The sequence below is a fragment of the Stegodyphus dumicola genome, chromosome X2 (genome assembly GCF_044657685.1).
Source record: "Stegodyphus dumicola isolate Sdum_Otavi_A_Nest chromosome X2, ASM4465768v1".
Lineage (NCBI taxonomy): Eukaryota > Metazoa > Arthropoda > Arachnida > Araneae > Eresidae > Stegodyphus > Stegodyphus dumicola.
In genome coordinates this window covers 119,431,014-119,450,551 of record NC_140781.1, presented here as the reverse complement: position 1 = coordinate 119,450,551, position 19,538 = coordinate 119,431,014, and the positions used below count along the sequence as shown (strand labels likewise).

Here is a 19,538-nt window from a genome sequence, read left to right as displayed (position 1 = left end):
ACCTTTAAAATTAGTGGCTATCATCATCAAATTTAGATGTCCTTCACTATACATATTTGGCTATGCATCATGAGCTTGGTGACTAACAACAAGTTGTTCTGTTAAATTTTATCTGGCTTCTATCACACACCGAGACAATTAAGCCTGAATTGTATTAGTTTAGTTATTTATTATACTTATGTCTATTTCCTGCACATGGTTAAGGCTTATCAGAGTTCTGAATAAATGTGGTGGCTTAAGTATATGTGGGAATAATAAATTCCCACATATACTTATTGAGGACCAGCACTAGATATTTTACCACCCGATGCAGTCTCTGGGGTCCTAATTCTACGATTCCGTGCGGCCATATTAGCCCTGGCGTTGGTTCTGGGTTTACGTGAATAACAAATCAGTTATTCTTAATTCAAATAGCCCTAAATGTAATCTTTGGGTCTATGAGTATCATCAACAAAATCTATTGTTAGCATATGGAAAGTAATTTTTGGCTAACTCGTCAACATTTTTAGCACATTTAACTTATATCTTTAATCATCGCCAAGCGTAATGTCAACATAAAAGGTTACCATACTCGTTTATTATTCAATTACTAGCATAAAAAATTATTTAGGCATCGCTACATGAGTCATTACTCAAGTTGTCATGTTTTGATAAACATGTGGTGATGAAAGGAAAGTATAATAAATAATGATTCGCCAGGTTGGCGTCAGATCAACAACGTATCTATGTTTCGGTTTCAGATGTGTGCCAAGCAGATACGCAGCAATGGAGCCAAATTACTGATCGTACAAATATTTATGCTAAAATGATTGTTTCTTCACTAACAAGGTATTTTATTTAGTATGGAAGTGAAATTAAGAATCGGGACTCTCCAGATGTTTCATTATGCACGGAGGGGGGGGGGGAAATCAAATGCGCATATGTAAAGCCTACGAGAAAAACATTGTTAGTGATTTTGAGGTCCGGATTTTAGATCATTCCGGATAATGGACGTTCAGATTTCAGATTTTGTACCGCATATATATAGTACAAAAGAGGAAAGTAAAATTTTTTGCTAATGCTTTAAAAGTAAATATGATAATGCAGTTCCAGAGTATACACGTAGCATCAAGTAAAAACAATAATACAATACTAAAGCAATTAAAAGTTTATGTGAAAAAAAACCTCCTGTAATAACTTCTAAACAATTTAATCTACAAAGCAAATTGGAAATAAGAAAAGACTAAAAAAAATTTTTTTTACAAACCTAAAAAACATCAATTTTGTTCGCAAACAATCAAAAACATTTTAAAGACAAAGAAATAATATACAAAGAATGGAATAAATTGTCAATTAGTCCAATTCGAGGTTTAAAAAAATATTTTAAATGATATATATCTGTTTGGGCATTTCTAAATTTAAAATAAATTTGCAAAAATTATGAAATCTCTTTCATACAGTCCCTATGCTAATATTTAGAAAACCTATTATATTTACTATGAAATTATAAAACAGTAAGCTTTCTCCTATGCAACAAAAATTGATAAGTATGTATTAATTTTAAAATTTGGATTTTTGACATTTTCAACTTGCCCTGAGGGGTATATTAATAAATACACTAGACACTGAATTTCCCCCATTAAACGTTATTCAAATACTTTATGACTTATCAGTACATAAAATTATTTAATTTGTAATTTTGTTACTATTGCTATGCTGGAAGAATTTTAACACATTTTCAGTTTTCAAACTGTTATTTAATATTCTCATGAAGTTTTAGTACTTTATGGTCTATAATGATACAAATACGCATTGAGATAGGGATATTTTCAATTTATAAAAATAATGTTATGAGTTGGCTACAGGTCAGTACTGAAACCTCCCATTTTCCAGAATAAAAATTCTGTGAATAAGATCTTTTTACAAAAAATTTTATTTATCACTACTTTTCATGACTATCTGAGAACAAATGTTCATCACTTAATCTATTAACCTTAGACACCTTTTTCTAGTGATATTTATTTCTAGTTATACATAAATGCAAGTCTTCTGTATTTCAATATCTTCACAGCCTCTGAACATGATCTCAAAGTTAAATATCTTGATTAATTTTTACTTCCTTGTATGAAGTAAAGGAAGTAATGTAACCGCATAAAAATTTCACATATCATATTTCAATGAAAATATCCAATTTTGACTACTCTCGAATCCATCTAAACAATGTTTCTGCACGACATTTGTATGTATGGCCAGAATAAAGATCTATTTTCCCAAAACAGATTAAAAAATGCATTTAAAATAGATTCAGAAGAGTTTCTTTTGTGATGTCTGTACATAAGTATGTATCTCGCATAACTCAAAAGAGAGTAACCTCAGAACATTGAAATTTTGTATATGGGACTGTTATAACATGTAGTTGTGCACCTCCCTTTTTGACTGCAATCAGCTGCACCAGAAGTGACACACACACTCTGTTACTTGGCTCGGTGAGCTCAGTTTTTTTAATTCTTACATGTTAGTAATGTTTTTATCGTATTATTTTTTATTGATCTATAATTAAGTCATTGCAACACGTTCACATAGCATATTGTTTATTCCACACTAACATTCACTGACTATTACTTCATTTCAGTTTGACCAGCAACTAGTGTGTTGCCACATATATGTAACATCTCCCCTCTTTTGAGAAACTCATAGGAATCAATGCATTACATAATTATCATATTTGGATGGTCGATATACATTACGACCACTTCTTGTTTTATATACACAATCAATTGGTAATCGTGTTCTTAAATTCCTACTTAACAGCATTTGACTTGGTGATAAATTTATACCTGAAATTGGAGTATTTCTATATTCCAGTAAAGCCTCATTTAATTTCTCTAATCCTGCTTTTCTAAATAAACTCTTGGCTATACCTACCAACCTTTCTGCAAATCCATTGGATTTAGGATATCGAGGACTGCTAGTGATTATTTCAAATCCCCAATCCCTTGCAAAACTCTTCATTTTCCAACTATTAAATGGTACGTTATCACAAATTAAAGTTTTGGGTATTCCATGTGTTGCAAATATCGATTTCAATTTACTAGTAACTTCCACTACACTTTTATTTTTTAGAGAAATTATGTCTACCCATTTAGTTAAGTAACAGCCTATTACTAGATAACTTTTCCCTGCATACTCACAGATATCAGCACCAACCTTTTCATAAGGTAAACTGGGGATTTCATGAGAAACAAGAGGTTCTTTTACTATTTGAGGCCTGAACCTATCACAAATTAGGCATTTAGAAATCATATTCTCAATGTCACTGTTGATTCCTGCCCAAAATATTACTTGTCGAGCCCTAGCTTTTGATTTTTCAATCCCACAGTGAGCTTCATGCAATAATGTTAACATACACTTTCTTAATGTAACAGGTACTACAATTCGATTATTAAAAAAAAAAACTAAATCTTGTTCAACACTCAACTCATTTTTAAATTTAAAATAAGATCTTGCTTCTTTAGGAACTTTATCAACACTCAAAGGCCATCCATTTTGCCAATATTCTTTCACTAGCATTAACCCTTCATCTTCTAATGTAGCTTTCTGAAATTCCCTTTTCCTACTCTCAGACATTTGCAGTTGTTTTGTTAGTGTATGAACAATCTCTGTCATATCCATGTTTTCATTTGTGTCTGTATCAATAAAGGAACGTGACAGTAAATCTGCAATATACATATATTTCCCAGGCAAATATTTAAGTTTTAAGTTATATTTTAAGAGCTTAATTTTTATCCTCTGCAATCTATTTGACAACACGTTAGCAATATTTTTGTTCATAATTGAAACTAATGGTTTATGATCAGTAAGCACTTCTACCTCTCTACCACAAATGTAATAGTGAAATTTATTAGCAGCAAATAAAATACTAAGAAATTCTTTCTCAATCTGAGCATAGTTTTTTTCTGCATTATTTAAACTCCGAGACGAAAAAGCAATTGGTTGCCCATTCTGCAATAAGCAGCAGCCTAACCCATCTTTAGAACTATCTGCCTGTATAGTTATCGGTTTACTGCTATCAAATATTCCTAACACAGGTGCATTGGAAATTAATTTTTTTAATTCCCTGAATGCTTTAGAATGTAGCTGTAACCATTGCCATTCTACTTTGTTTTTCAAAAGTTCCCTTAATATGGCTGTTTTCTCTGAAAAATGTGGTACAAATTTCCTCAAATAATTACACATTCCCAAAACACGCTGTAATTCATGCTTATTCTGAGGTTCCTGTAACTCAGTAATGGCTTTAATTCAATCAGGATCAGGTCGCATGCCTGACGCATTAAATAAATGACCTAAATATTTAACCTCACTAACCCTATATTGAAGTTTTTGCTTGTTGAATTTAATATTGAGTTTTTTAGCTCTGTTGATGACCTCTGTTAAAATTTTATCATGTTCTTGTATAGTGCTAGCAGCAATCAGGATGTCATCAAAATAGACCAATACTCCTGGTATATCACCAAAGTTTTCAAGATTGCGTTTCTGAAAAATTTCAGGTGCACAGGAAATGCCCATTGGAAGCCTTAAGAATTTATAGCATCCAAATGGTGTGCTAAAAGTACAAAGATCACTACTATTTCCATCTAACGCTATTTGAAAAAACCCATCCTTTAAGTCTAAAACAGGATAAATTGATTTATTACATAGCTTTGGTAAAATCTCCTCAATTGTTGGAATCAACACATGTTCTCTTTTTATAGCTTTGTTAAGATCTTGAGGATCAAGGCATATTCTTAAGGATCCATTAGCTTTTTCAATTATTACTAGATTGCTAACCCAGTTCAAAGGTTGATCAACTTTAATCATCAACAATAATGCCCTGTCTCTCTAATTCGCTTAATTTTAATTCAAGTTTAGGTTTTAAACTAAGTGGTACCCTATGTGGTGGTCTCACTACAAGAGCTATCTGATCATCAACCATGATTTTACACAATCCACTAAATTTCCCCACACCTTGAAACACTTCTGAATTATTAATAATAAATTGATCTTTAGATGGAGGTAAAACAATTGTATACTGATCTCCTTTAATTGATATTCCAACCTTATTTATAAACTGAATTAAATTAAGTTTAACACATGCATCGATTCCTAATAATGGACGTATATGCTTGCTAGAAACAATTAAAAACTCTAGAGTATGATCCACACCATCTGAGGAACATTGTAACATTAATGAACCATCAGGCTTAACCTTGGACCCCCCAAATGCTTCTAATACAACATTACACTTGTTTAAAATAAGATTAGAGATCTTAGCACTCAGTGTTTCGTAAGTTTTCACAGGCAAAACATTCACTTCAGACCCTGTGTCCAACTTAAAAGTCACAGTTGTCCCTTAACAATTAAAGTTTTAGTCCACTCTTTTGCAGATGATGTTGAGCACACACTTTTAGTTCTTTGAACATTTATGGAATTCACGAAGAATTCATTATCAGATTCCCTATATACATCTGCGTTATCGTGCTGAGAAACATTTTGGATGTGCTTCAGTCTGCACATAGTCGAAAAGTGATTTAGTTTGCCACAATTAAAGCATTTTTTTCCATATGCCGGACACTGTCCCTTAACGTGATGTCTGTTGCATTTTTTACATAAAGATGTCTCAATATTTGAAGTGTCATCACTCCAACCTCTGTGCTTCCTCACTGCTAAGGCTGCATTGGCTCCTCCTGTCCGATGTTGCTTCACTTTTTCTCTAGTTATGCTGTCAACATTGTGTTCTCTTAACGTTTGAGCACGAGCTTTGCTCAATTCAGCTGCTTTCCTTAATTCAATTGCTTTTTCCAAACTCAGATTATTTTCTCGCAGCATCCTCTCCTGTAAACTGGCATCTGATACTCCAAGGACAATGTGATCACGTATGACAGTCACTCTGCTCACCAAATTCGCAAGATTTTACAAGTTTTTTCAGGTCAGTTACGAAACAATTAAAAAGTTCCCCTTCTTGTTTTCTCTTATTGAATAAAAAATCTCTCCACCACAACATTTGTTCTAGGTGTCGTGAAAGCTTCAAACCTCTCAAGCACTTTTTCATAGTTACCCTGATCTCCTGTTGAAAGATTGAACGTGTTGAACACTTCAACTGCTTCCTCACCAGCGGCATTTAAAAATAAAGCAACTTTCACATCTGAATCTTTTGAAGCATTTCCTGAAGCTTTCCTATAAATCTGGAACAGCTGCTTGAATATGCGCCAGTTTTCAGCCACATTGCCGTCGAAACTTAGGCCTTGCGGTGGGCGACAAAATTCCATCTTGCGTCTGCTGAGAGGAAAAACAACCAAGGGGATTGATTGCCTGGCAATTAGTTGTAATATTATTCCACACGACTACGGCATGTTTTAATCGTATTATTTTTTATTGATCTATAATTAAGTCATTGCAACACGTTCACATAGCACATTGTTTATTACACAACATAGCACATTGTTTATTCCACACTAACATTCACCGACTATTACTTCACTTCAGTTTGACCAGCAACTAGTGTGTTGCCACATATATGTAACAAGTAAAGTGTGCATTCTTTGCTTTAAAAGTGATAGAATTGTTATTCTTACGTTCTGGTTAAGGTTTTTATACCCTTAGTTAATCTGCATACAACAGTTGTAGAATTATAAACAATTTAAAAGTTGTTTATGCATGTCTAAGCCCAACGGAACAGCTATTTGTTTACACTCGAAACTTAGAAGAATAGTGAATTCAGTTTCTGCATCCTCAGTGTCATTTGCTGAGTGGAACCAAAAGTAAACTTTCACTTTTGTGTACCAAAAACTCTGCCTTCTTGCCTGCTGGCCAAATTGCTTGTTTTTTTTTTTCATAGAAGCTCTAATTTTAATTGTAATTTTTTAAAACTGTTTTAATTGTATTTTGTGTTTTATGTTTTTCTATATTTTTCAATTTTTAATGAAGATGTTTTGAGTTCCATGTATTTTTTCCTTGTGAAATGAGAACTGAATTAACTGAATGAGAAATATAATATATCCCTAATGAAATTCGAGGAAATAAGATTAAACGAAATGCTGCAAAAATGTGCATAATTTAGGAGACCGTTCAAGGAAGTCATGTGGTGTCCACATCAGATTTTTTTCCATAACAGTCACATTTTTTGTATTTTATTTTTTCTAATGGGTAGAAAATTTTCCTAACTATAGGGAGTCAGAGGAATATATAAAATGTTCGATTTCATAATTTTATAGGTTTCATTTGGTATATCTGATTATAGCAAAACACTCTAGGACTAAAACTGATTTTACAAAATTTTAAAATGTCAAGCTAAAAATATTTGCATCATTGAAAAATTTTGGTAACAGGAGCATGTCTATGAATAACAGTTCCAAAAATAAAGGACTTCTGCAGAACAGGATGTAGATAAATATATAATGGAATACAAATAAACAAAAACAGTTCTTTTACATACCTTGCATTAAGCTGCAGTAAATAAAAATAAATAAAACTTGTGAACAGAAATTTAACACATTTTGTTTAACAATATTTCCCCATCTACAACAAATGGACCAAATAATAAAACTATGTAAATATAAACAAAACTAGGACATGAGTTATAAAGAAAATATAGATATGCAAAAAGAAAAGCAAAAAACCAAAAACAATATAAATTAAATATAACTCCAGCAACCTTTGGAATTTCAGTCAAAAAAAAAAAAAAAAAAAAAAAAGAGAGAAGAGAGTTTATTTACTCTCCTTTATTATCGACATTTATAGTACAAATGATCCATTTTTTCACACTTTACTTCAGTTTTCATAAACACTTTTATACATTGAGAGCCCACTGAATGCCAGCTCCAAGTGTGCAATGTTAAAAACAATTGATTTTTATTAAAAGATGAAAAACAAATTGAGATCCATTTGCTATCTCAGAAAGCTCCGAGTTTGATACTGTGTTGAAGGGTCGATTTAGAAATTTCACAGAATTAATTGCCAGACTATATGCATACAGACAATAACTCATTTTTGCAGTTGCTCAGGGACTGTAACAGCAAAATGAAACAGGAGTAATAAACCATAACATTTCTTTCAGGCAATTGAACAGACAGGCTGCATGAAGTTTTCTTCAAGCGTAACATAGCTTAGTCTCTCTTAGAAAGTTATCATCTACCTAGATATTCCTGACCCATAGCAAGATAGCTTTAATGAGCTTTCCCATAACCAAGCAAGCTAATGTTATCAAATCTTGGGACACAAAGTAATAGTAACAAAGTAGGTAGTGAGGCAGTGTCGACAGTGTGTAAGAAGCACAAAATTTACATTTGAAATGTGCTTTCTGGCCCAAAGATTACACAATAAATAAATGTATAAAGTATAAAATAGAATGCAAGATATTAAAGCACTTTCTTAAAAAGTGTTAAATAGTATCTTATGTAAGTAATAATAAATATCTTACTTTACATTATGTAATCCTACAAGTATTGAAATTCAGTGAAGTAAAAGTTTTTTCTAAATTTCACTGTTAAACTTCACATATAAAACACTTTCATTTATTCACTTTAATAAGATTTTTATGTTGGAGTAAGCATTTAATTTTTGCCTTTTATTCTACGTTCCCAATTTAAAAAAAAATTGGTTTAAACAAATTTACCGCGTCCTGGAAGGTCCATGAAATGTGGATTTAACTGACTAAACATATCTATTATAAATACACTCATAGACAAAAAAAAAAAAAAAAAAAAAAAAAAAAAGATGCAACGAGAAGATATAAAGCAAATTAGACACAAATTGATATGCATAAACGTTTCGAATGAAAATGCAAAATTTTATATTTTGGCTGCCAATTAATGAACGGTCGTCACTAAAAGCGCAGCTGATCTGCGCAACTGGCAGAATATTTCAGTGGAGAAATTATGATTCCAGGTCACAAATTCTTCATGAATTTCATTCTGTGTACTCTGGCGGACTTTAACTATGCCTCGCATACAGGTTCGCGAACGATATGCGCATACGTGAGAATTTGAGAGAGGTCGTGTAGTTGGGCTCAAAGAAGCCGGTTGGTCTTATTGGTGAATAGCTCAACATTTGAACAGGAGCGATGCCACTATTAGACAATGTTGTCAGGAATGGGTGAACCATGGCCGCATATAGCGTCCGCAAGAAGGAAGCGGTAGGCCTAGAGAAACAACAGAATGGGAAGACCGAGCAATCGTCAGAGCGGCACTCACAGCCCCAGATGCATCATTATCATCGTTGTACAAGCAACTAGTGCTTCAGTGACATCAAGGACCATTCATAGACAGCTCACAGAAAGGGGGCTGAGGTCAGGGCTCCCCTTGCACCGACTACCATTGACCTCTGTACAACGTCAAGCCCATTCGCACTGGAATGTCACTGACTGAAGTAGAATAGTATTCAGTGATGAGTCCCGCTTTGAACTGAGCCTCAATGACCAGCGAAGGCGTGTTTGGAGACGCCTTGGACAGCAGTGTGATACCAACCTGACTCTCTTCTGGCAGACAGGCCGACAACCAGGAGTGATGGTCTGGGGTGCCAATTCATTTCATAGTAGGTCCCCTTTGGTTGTCATCCATCGCAGCCTTACAGCACAGCGGTACATCGACGAAGTTCTAAGGCCTGTTGTGTTGCCTTTCACGTCACGCCACCCTGGGCTTACATTTCAGCAAGATATTGCCCGCCCCCACACTTCACATGTTTCTACTGCTTGCCAAACATTACCTTGGCCAGCAAGGTCGCTGGATTTCTCTCCAATTGAGCATGTTTGGAGCATTATGGGCAGGGCCCTCCAACCAGTTCGGGATGTTAACGATCTAACGTGCCAGTTGGACAGAATTTGGCATGATATCCCTCAGGACACCCGCAACCTCTATCAATCGATGCCAAGCCGAATAACTGCTTGGATAAGGGCCAGAGTTGGACAAACGCGTTACTGACTTTTTCACTTTGTAAAGCTCTATCACTTCAATAAATCATCCAATTTTTCTCAAGCTGTAATATTTTTCTTTTTCTGTACATGTACATCACTTCTACCGATTTCCGTCCCATTCGGATAACTCCTTCCTAGTGCATCGTTTTTTTTTGGGGGGGGGGTCTAAGAGTGTATATATATATATATATATATATATAAACTAAATTGTATTTATCCTTTTGTTATTTAAATAAATGACAAAATTAATGCCATACAAAATATATACAAGCTTAACATTACGCTGCCAAGAAAAAGGAACAACCATTCTTATGGACACTTGGAATCTGGATAATAGGAGTTCTACTCTGCTTTGAAATATTTAACGATCTGAATCATATGCAATTTTAATATTCCACACATATACGCAATTACAGAAATGTTTAATACAATTATGTACAAAAATGGAAAATCACAATTAAAACTCACAATTCCAGTCCCTTGAATAGGATCAGGCTGACGTCCAAAATCAAAGTTTTTCTTTCCTGAGAAAACTTCATATATCACTGAAAATAGTTATTTTATAAAATTCACTGCTTTATCATAAATTAGCTAATGGCAGAAAACTATAAACAATAAATTTTAAGAAATTTTATGATTTAAAAATTAAAATACTGGGATAATTTTTTATGTTGATAATGCTAACCAATGTTAATTAAAAATACATTAACACTGGTTATCGTACATAAGATAGAATTATAGTATATAACATTTTAACAACATAGATCACAATTTCAGAGGATAAAAGAAAAAAGTTGAACATACTTTTTCCATTGAACACTGCAATTTTAGGTTGATATTTTCGTAGCTTTGATAGCAATATTTCAGCTCCTTCTCTAATCTCTTTTCTGTATAAAACGAGGATAGCATAATCACACTATCTTTCAAAGCTTTTAAATTTTCTACTCATAACTAGTTTAAATACTTAATGCTAAAAATTAAATTGGTAAGAACTAACTGACTTACCTACTTAAATCTGCACTCCCTTTAGTTGGTCGAGAAACAATGTTAGTAAAACCAATTCCATGGGAAATTAATTTAAAATCATCAACAGCACTCATTGGTTCTGGTATAAGCCCTGCCAAAAATAGGCATTTCCCTGTAATAAGTATTCTAAATCATTATAAAATTAAAAAGCAATTTTTTTTGTTAATGTTACATTATTTATAAAAGTTCTCTGAGCTGGCATAGTACTTATTTAACCATTTCCCAGGCAGCACGTCTCCAAAAATATACATATAATTTCGGTGAAATAAGGGTATGGTATTTTTTGCACATTACTTTCACGAAATTTATACGAATAAAAAGGCTGAAATTACTGTTGACTCTTTATTGTTATTTTTACGAAAATTATATGAATCCAAATGTACTGAAAAAAAAACTACCACCTTTATGGTATATTTCATTCGTCACTTTTACAGATATTATACGAAGCCTAAAAAGATTGAAAATTAAGGTTATTAATTCAAAATATTTGGTGTATTTCTGGCATTTTACTTTGTTTTCCTTTTCCCACGAACATGAAAAAAGGGTATGCAAATATTTTTTTCCAACAGCATTTTAATGTGTTATCAAAATTATTTCTGTTTTTAAATCATCTTTATGTTTAAAATTGATTTGCCTCTGGTTAAAAGCTTCTACAAATTTGAAAACAACCATGATATTTTATATAAATTTAAATTATTATTCTAGCATTCATATCAGAGGCTAAATTTTTCTATGAATTTTAACATGCGAGCTAAATCTTTATGTGCATTTTTGCAAAAAAAAAAAAAAAAAAAAAATATTTTCTTAATTTAAAGATCTTCAAAATAACTTATTTTCTTATATCAAATTTGTTATTTTTTATTCCTATCAACACTTACATTAAATTACACAATTTAATTTCTTTTATGAAAATCCTATTAACCACTTGACCGGAATAAGCTGTATGTTAAATTTGTGTACTTACTGAGTTTGGTACAATACTTGCCTTATTTTATTTAGCAAATGTTGGCAATTAAATTGGAGCAAGACTAGCAAATCTTTCATGTTGAGGAATAAAATAATAAATAGAACAGAAGATGCTCGAAAATGTTTAACTTCTTGAACAATAGTTTAATGTAGACCAAAGGATCATTAATTATAATCAAAGATATACAAACATTTTTATTTAATAATAACTCTATGAATTTGCAAGCCAAATTCTGGTATTTTACATATATTTCAGTTCCTTTAATCTTTGTTATAAAAATCACGAGGTTAAAATTTTTTAATTTTGTTTAATGTACAGGGTAAATGATACAGCGATTTTAATAATTTTATATGAGGAAAAAATAAATAAATAATTATATTTTTCCCAAAACAGTTAAAGACATTCTTAATATGGAGATTTACAGAATAAGTACAAAGGTTCGGTTAAATGAACTCAAAATTTACATGGTTAATTTTATGCAATAAAAATTAAGCGGATTTACGATTATACACTGAGCATGCGCATACACAGACATTGAATTATTACTTTAATACAGAGGTGCTGTGAATATAAATTTATATAATGCAAAAAAAAAAAGTTTATTTCATATGCTAATTTAGAGGCTTTCTTAATTAGTTTAATTATAAAGGGGGAAAAAAGCTGTTGCAATTCTTGTTCAATGAACAATGGCAAAGCAGACACTTTCTACTTCCGGTTGTGGTGGGATATTTGTGAAGTCAGCAATGGTGGTTGAAAAGAATGGTGCAGTCGCAAAGGATACTGTCTGTTCACGGACTGGCGTTTGTGACTGAATCCATCGATGCTACTAATTATTTGAAGAAAGTAAGTGAACATTTTATATTTTCAGTGTTTAATACTCATACTTTCTTCACCTATGTAAAATTTTATGAATAGCGTCTGTGTAGGAAATGTGATTTTCCTGTAGCATGTGTCGTTCTTTTGTGCCCGTGCCTAATGATTCATTTTCAGCATTTGGTACTGTTAACGACGTAGAATACCAAATCAATAAATTGAAAAAATTTTGCACTAGTCTGTTTCTTACTGTTTGTGTCACTCCTGTTTGTATGTGTCTCACTTTTTTATAGTTATATTATTTTTAATCAAATGTTTTATTATTTATTTTAAAGCACTGTAATTAAGCAGGACATAGCTTTTAATGGAAAGAAAAAGGCAATATTAAAATAATTAATTGTTCAGAAATCTGTTCTGGAAATATCTATCTACCTTATGCCAAAAAATAAAGCATGTAACTTTCATTTATTTATGAAATTCAAATTTTTTTATTTGCTTAGTGTTTTCCCTAAAAATAATTTAATTTCTTATTTTTGAATTTACTTTTATAAATTTGCCTTAATATATAATCTTTAACTTAAAGATATTGTGCTATTAAAAAAGGATATTTTATGCGATAGAAACACAGGTACTTTGTTCCAAATCTTTAATCCTTTTTTTTTATATATATACTGAAATTTCATGCACTTGTAATTACTGAAATACATAAAGTTTTCTTTACATCCTTTAATGATTGCATTTCTTTTTTGTTTGTTTGATTTTGTTATTTTAAAAGATCTCCCATAATTAAAGAAAGAAAATAAATTCAAGTAAGAATACTTTCCTTTCAGGTTTTGAATAAATTTATTACTATTTACTGCAGCTTCAGGCTTCTCTAAAGATAATTTTCGAAGTCAAAACTTGATAGTTATGTCGATTATTAGAATTACATGAAAATATTTATTGAAAAGTTAATATTTGATCTAAAATACCTTAAATTATATGAATTATATTCTATTAAATCATGTATTTTGATATAACTAGATAGTAAAAAAATGAAAATTGTAAATGTGCAGAAATGCTTATATTAAACCAAGAAATTGTTTTTATTTTTGTTGCCTTTTACCTTGTAAATTAAAAATATACATATATTACAGTCTGGTGAGTCAGCGCCCTGCTGAATTGTAGTAAACGAGACGTCCAATCTACTAAACCATCAAAGACGCAGATTTGGATTTTCTTTTTCATAGTTATTGAAATCATAATAGTATGTTTGTTTAAATTAGTGCTGTTTATGAATGTGACAAAAATAAATTCTGATAAGCTAAGAAATGATTTATTTTCTATTAATTATGAACTGTAAATAATGTAACCAATTTTCTTCATAGTATTTACTAAACATTTTTTTAAAAAAGGGAGGTAGTCTTATTTATACAATTCGTGCACAGTGAGATACCAAGAAATAAAAAATTTCAGGAATTTTCACTCAGTATATATCTTGATGTGTAAAATCATGTTGTTGAATGCCATAATACTTTTTTATAGGAAAGTAATTTTATTGATCTAACATCTGCATAAATCAAACTTTTTTAAGCATGATTACAGTTTCTAAGCTAACTTAAAATTTTCACATTTAGAAAATATATGTTTAATGTAGCATTAGTTTTCCATAGAATAGAAAATGTTTTAAAAATGTTCAGTTGTTGGGAATAATATAAATGAGATTGTCCTGATATAGTTTCAGCTGGAAATGAAACTGAATTTTCGGATAGTGAAGATGAAATTCTCTGCATTTAAGATTTCTAATAAAACTGATTAATGTAAATCCTATGATTGATGAAGGTACTCTTCTGTTATCAAGACCAGATTCAGAAATGTGTGTGTATATGCATGGCTTTTTAAATGTAGGTGATCATGTGTGCATGTGTATATTCTTTATGTATGTATGTGTATACTCATACACATATATGCATATACACGTGCTTACAGTGGAACCTCGAGATACGAGTTTAATCCGTTCCAGCATTCAACTGGTATAGCGAATTTCTCGTATCTAGAAACAAGCTTCCTCATTGAAAATAATGGAAATTCAGTTAATCCGTTCCGCACCTCCAAAAATATCAACATTTCAACATCAAGTCAATTTTTCCTAATAAATAAGACTGGTAAATAATGTAACCATAGTTTAACTTTCTGTCACTGACCTTTTAACTGCTTCTCATTAATCCACACCAACAACAGCTTCTCAACATCTTCTAGGAGTTTTTTTATGGTGCTTGGAAGCAACGGTAACTCCTTTGACTACATCAAGTTTCTTAATTTCTTCCTGCTTCTTCAGAATAGTGTAGATAGTCGATGTGGAAAGGCCACAAGTCTTCGTCAATTCCGTCACTCATACACCATGCTTATGTTTATCTATGATTTCTTTCTTAATATCGACAGCCATGGCCTCATTTTTCTTTGCAGCACTATCTGAGGCAACAATCTTCTTGGAAGGCATTGTGAAATAATTACTTTCACGTTAAATGTAAAAACAATTAACTTACAAGTGCATAAACATGTATATATAAAAGAACACTGAGTGATCTGAATACAAATCTTTTAATTTCGAAGGTGATTCTGCACACACAGGTTCTATGTCTTAGAAGGCTCATTAGCGGCCCAGCAGTAAAGTCACTGAACACTGGTAGTTTGGTCCGAGGTTCGAATCCCGCGAACGAGCTGGCTGCATGGGCGTTTTCATGGTTTCCCCCATGTGTAACGTGTATACGAGCCAGTTTTGCTTAGAAAGTCCTCCACAAAGGCATCCCTCACCTTAGGCAGATAGCCCTATTGTGCTTTGCCACAATTAAATAAACCTAAACCAAACCTGTTACACATATATTTTTATCTTACTAAAATAGTAAAACTTAACTAAAAACTAAACTGGAGGGCACAAACAGCTCTTAGAGGGCCATGGCTGGCAGTGCCTTGATATCTGCTTTCTAGACGGTGAGCTCTGTGGTGTTTGTGCATAAGTGGTCAGCTTGTTGCAGCCAAGACAGGAAATTTAGTTAGTGAAAACAGTAACCCTATTTTGAGATAATAAATAGGAAGGCAAATTTTTTAATTTAAATTGATTTTTGAAGGAAGACTTCATTTAGCCTTGCTATCATTCTACGTGGCTTTTAACTTTTTTATGGTATTTATAATTTTATTGTTATTCAGCTTTCTGTTTGCTTTCTTGTTTTGCTGAAAATGAACATGAATGTAGACTTAAAATATTTTATATTGCAAACTGAGATGCTATTGTTATCATAATTAAAGATTTGTGTTCTGATTCTGGAGGAATTTACTGATAATACTTTTGATTGTGTATTGGTTTCCGGTTTATTGAAATGTGTAAAATAGCCTGTTAATGCATATACGTATGTTAATTACATAATACATATGCTAATTACATGTATATGTTTATGAAGTATTCTGTTATACATATAAGGTGTTGTGATTGGTTTTCTGCTTACTCTTTATTTAAGAAAAGCATTATCGGTAAGAAAGCAAATATTCTTTACTATATGTAGGAGTATGATTGGAAAGGCTAATGCAATATAATTAATACAAAATGAAGTTTTTTTCTCATGTACATAAATACGAACATAGCCATTAAAGACTCTCTTAACCTTGCAATTCTAAACAAATGTTTAGGTATTTTTACTTGAATTTATAGGCATTGTGTAAGGTATATAATTGAAGTTTACTGTGTGATAGTATGAACTTAAATTTTTAATTACTGAAAAGTAAATTTTTAAATATGAAATACTCAGTGCATTTTATATGCATCTTTTAATACTTCAACTATATTTAAAAACTGGAAACATCTGAAGTGTGAAATTATTACAATTTTTTTCTTTTTCTTGTTTAGGAGCTGTTCTCAAAACATTGGGTGAGAAAGAATTCACTTTTACAAAAAGCGAGTAGGATATTAAAGACAGTGAAATATAGAACAACAAATATGGTGAAGCTGAATGAAATTTATGTTGAATTTTATTATTGAACAAATTATGCTCTTCAGATTTAATGTTAGTTTTTACTGTTTAACAGTAATTGCAGTTTTCGAATACCTGTAAAAAAAACTAATTCTTAATTTCATGCGTTTTTCTTTTGCAAGTATTGCAGTTCATAATACTTCAAACAACTTGAAATTTGATACTTGTTAATTTATGTGGAATATGTTCATATTAATTTCATAATTTAAATAACTCATTGTCATCATATGAGCATAATCTACAATGCACAGCATTTGACAACAAATTAATAAAAAATTAGCCAACTTCTAATTGCTTTCTTTTGTCCAACTGCGTCATTTTAAATCATTTAATACCATAAAGCTATTTGATGAAAAAAATAATTGCTATGTCTACATCAACATGTACATTTATTGTCTATTGTCTATTAAGATTTATTAAGATGTCTATTGTTTATTATTGTACATTTATTGTTATTATTTATTAAGAGTCTATTACTAAATTAAATTATAAAGCTGATTTATGTATTTTGTATCTCAGACACACACACATATATATACACAGGGAAAAAATAGTAATTAATAGCTGAAAGCATAATCACCAACTTTTAAATACAAACTTTGCAAAAATACTTATATTTTTTTATTATTTGCTTTTCTTAAACTTTTCCAGATGGCAACAAATGTGTGCATTACAAAGAAATGTCCCTTAGAGCTAGGCTTCCTATCCATGCATTGCTGGAGAATGAGCTTAGAGAAAAGGTGATATATATGTTCATTTTCCACTTCCTCGGTCCATTATTTTGACAGTGAACATAGTTTTAGGATCTGAGATAGTTTGATCCCATTCTGCCTGACTTTGGTGTCAGCTATTGTGGAAAGAGGAGGGAAAGTGTAATGTAATGAGTTTGGCCTTTTAAAACCCCTTGTCTGTTTAGTCCATGCCTGTAATAATTTGCTAGTATAGCGTGCGGGCAATCTGATTTCTTTGTCGCTTTCACTGTTTTGGCCATATTTTTTCTATTTTTAATGTCAAATTAGTCGTATAGATGATGGTAGTTGTCTACAAAATGTTATTTTGCAAAGTGTATTCTGTTTGGTCTAAAAGCATGGGCCTTTTTCATAAGTTTTGCATTACACCGCGAGTTTTTATCTTTGAGTGTTTAGCTTTTAGGATGTACGTATTTTACACATTTGATAACTTCTTTTAAATAGTAGTGAAAACTATTATAAAATAATAGATAATTCAGAACATATCGAGGTAATTTCTTGTGATTCGGAATCAGAATCCGAAATATCTGCTGGAAGTCTGGAAGCAGTGGAAGTTTTCTAGCTGACTGCAACACTAGTGATTTTAATAGAAGTACAGATGGTTTCAGCCAAGCAAGGCAATTTTTTTAAAATCAATTCTAATAATCCACCGATCGAGCTCCTAGATTTGCTTTCACTGGAAATCCAAAAATTAACTTGAATACAACTAACATTAAACCTCAGTTCTATCATGGATTATTTGCTATACCTGATTGTTTTGGAAAAAAAAATAGATATGCTAAGTAGTACATGCATTAGTAGACATTTTTATTTAGTAGACATTCTAGCAGAAAAAAAATGGGAACCAACATCAAAAGATGAAATATAGATATTTTTTGCTTTGATTATTTTTCAAGGTATTATAAAAAACCCAGTAGTTAAGCAGTATTGGAGTAAGAGGCATTCTACATCTATACCGTTTTTTCCCAAAGTAATGTCATATAGTTGTTTCCAGTTAACTGATAGTTATTAAAATTTTTCAATGAAAAATTTGACATAAATTCTCATGAGTGGCCAAAATTAGTTAAAATCTGCCTTGTACTAAAGCATCTGAAAACTTGGTCCCAAGAATTCGTTACCCCTGAACGAGATATCACCATAGTGAGTCATGTTATACAAAGGAAGACTAAGTTGGAAACAATATATTCCACTAAAACGATCGCAGTTTGGAATAAAAACATACATGCTTTGTGAATCAAGAACTGGATATGTATGGTCAGAGGCGTAGCTAATGTTTTCAACACCCAAGGATACCTAAAGACTTTGCGCCCCTTTCTGTGTTCCAAGAATGGAAAGCATTTCATTCTGAAATGTGTATCATCGATTTGACACCCCCTGAATGCTGCGCCCAGGGACGGATGTCCCCTCTTGGTCCCCCCCAGCTAAGCCACTCAGTATGGTCTATGTTAATTTACACAGGAAAATGAACTGTGTTTGATGACAGTTACAAACATTTGAGCAAATCGTCGCAGGTTGACACTAATGCAACGACTTTTATGTAAAGGAAATCGTCTGACAACAGGTAACTTTTATTCATCGCTTGAAATAGCAGATGTCCTGATTAGTTGCTGCACAGATATGTATGGAACTTTAAAACTTCAGAGAAAGGAAGTTCCTAAATCACTGTTGAAAGAAAAGCTTCAAAAAGGGCAAATGGTCGCTTACCAGAGAGGAAAAGTGTGTATTATGAAACAGATCGACAAAAAAGCCATGCATCTTAGATCTACAGTACATAATCCATAGTTCATGTATCCACATTCAAGAATGATATAACACAAAACCTGAGGGTAGTTATGGAGTACAAAAACACAATGGGTGGTGTAGACCAAAACCTATATACTTATCCTGTGATTTAAAAAAGGGAAGAAATACCACAAAAATACACATTTTTTCATCTTCTAGACATTAGTTTATGGAACGCTTATGTGCTGTACAAGAAAGATGGTGGTAAAGATACAAATTTACAGTTTTGATTAGATATTATTAACCGACTAATTATTGAAAGAAATGCAGCA

At 31.9% G+C, this 19,538-nt stretch overlaps 1 protein-coding gene across 3 annotated transcripts in view; it reads right to left on the bottom strand.

Annotated features, from left to right (window-relative positions):
* Tdg (Thymine DNA glycosylase) overlaps positions 1–19,538 on the bottom strand; it is a 95,424-nt gene that overhangs the window by 22,246 nt on the left and 53,640 nt on the right. For all 3 annotated transcript variants that reach the window (XM_035357792.2, XM_035357791.2, XM_035357793.2), the window contains exons 5-7: positions 10,931–11,063; positions 10,730–10,812; positions 10,394–10,470 (exon numbers count right to left, since the gene is read on the bottom strand). In XM_035357792.2, the coding sequence (XP_035213683.1) occupies positions 10,394–10,470; positions 10,730–10,812; positions 10,931–11,063 (293 nt within the window). The remainder of the gene's footprint in view (positions 1–10,393; positions 10,471–10,729; positions 10,813–10,930; positions 11,064–19,538) is intronic.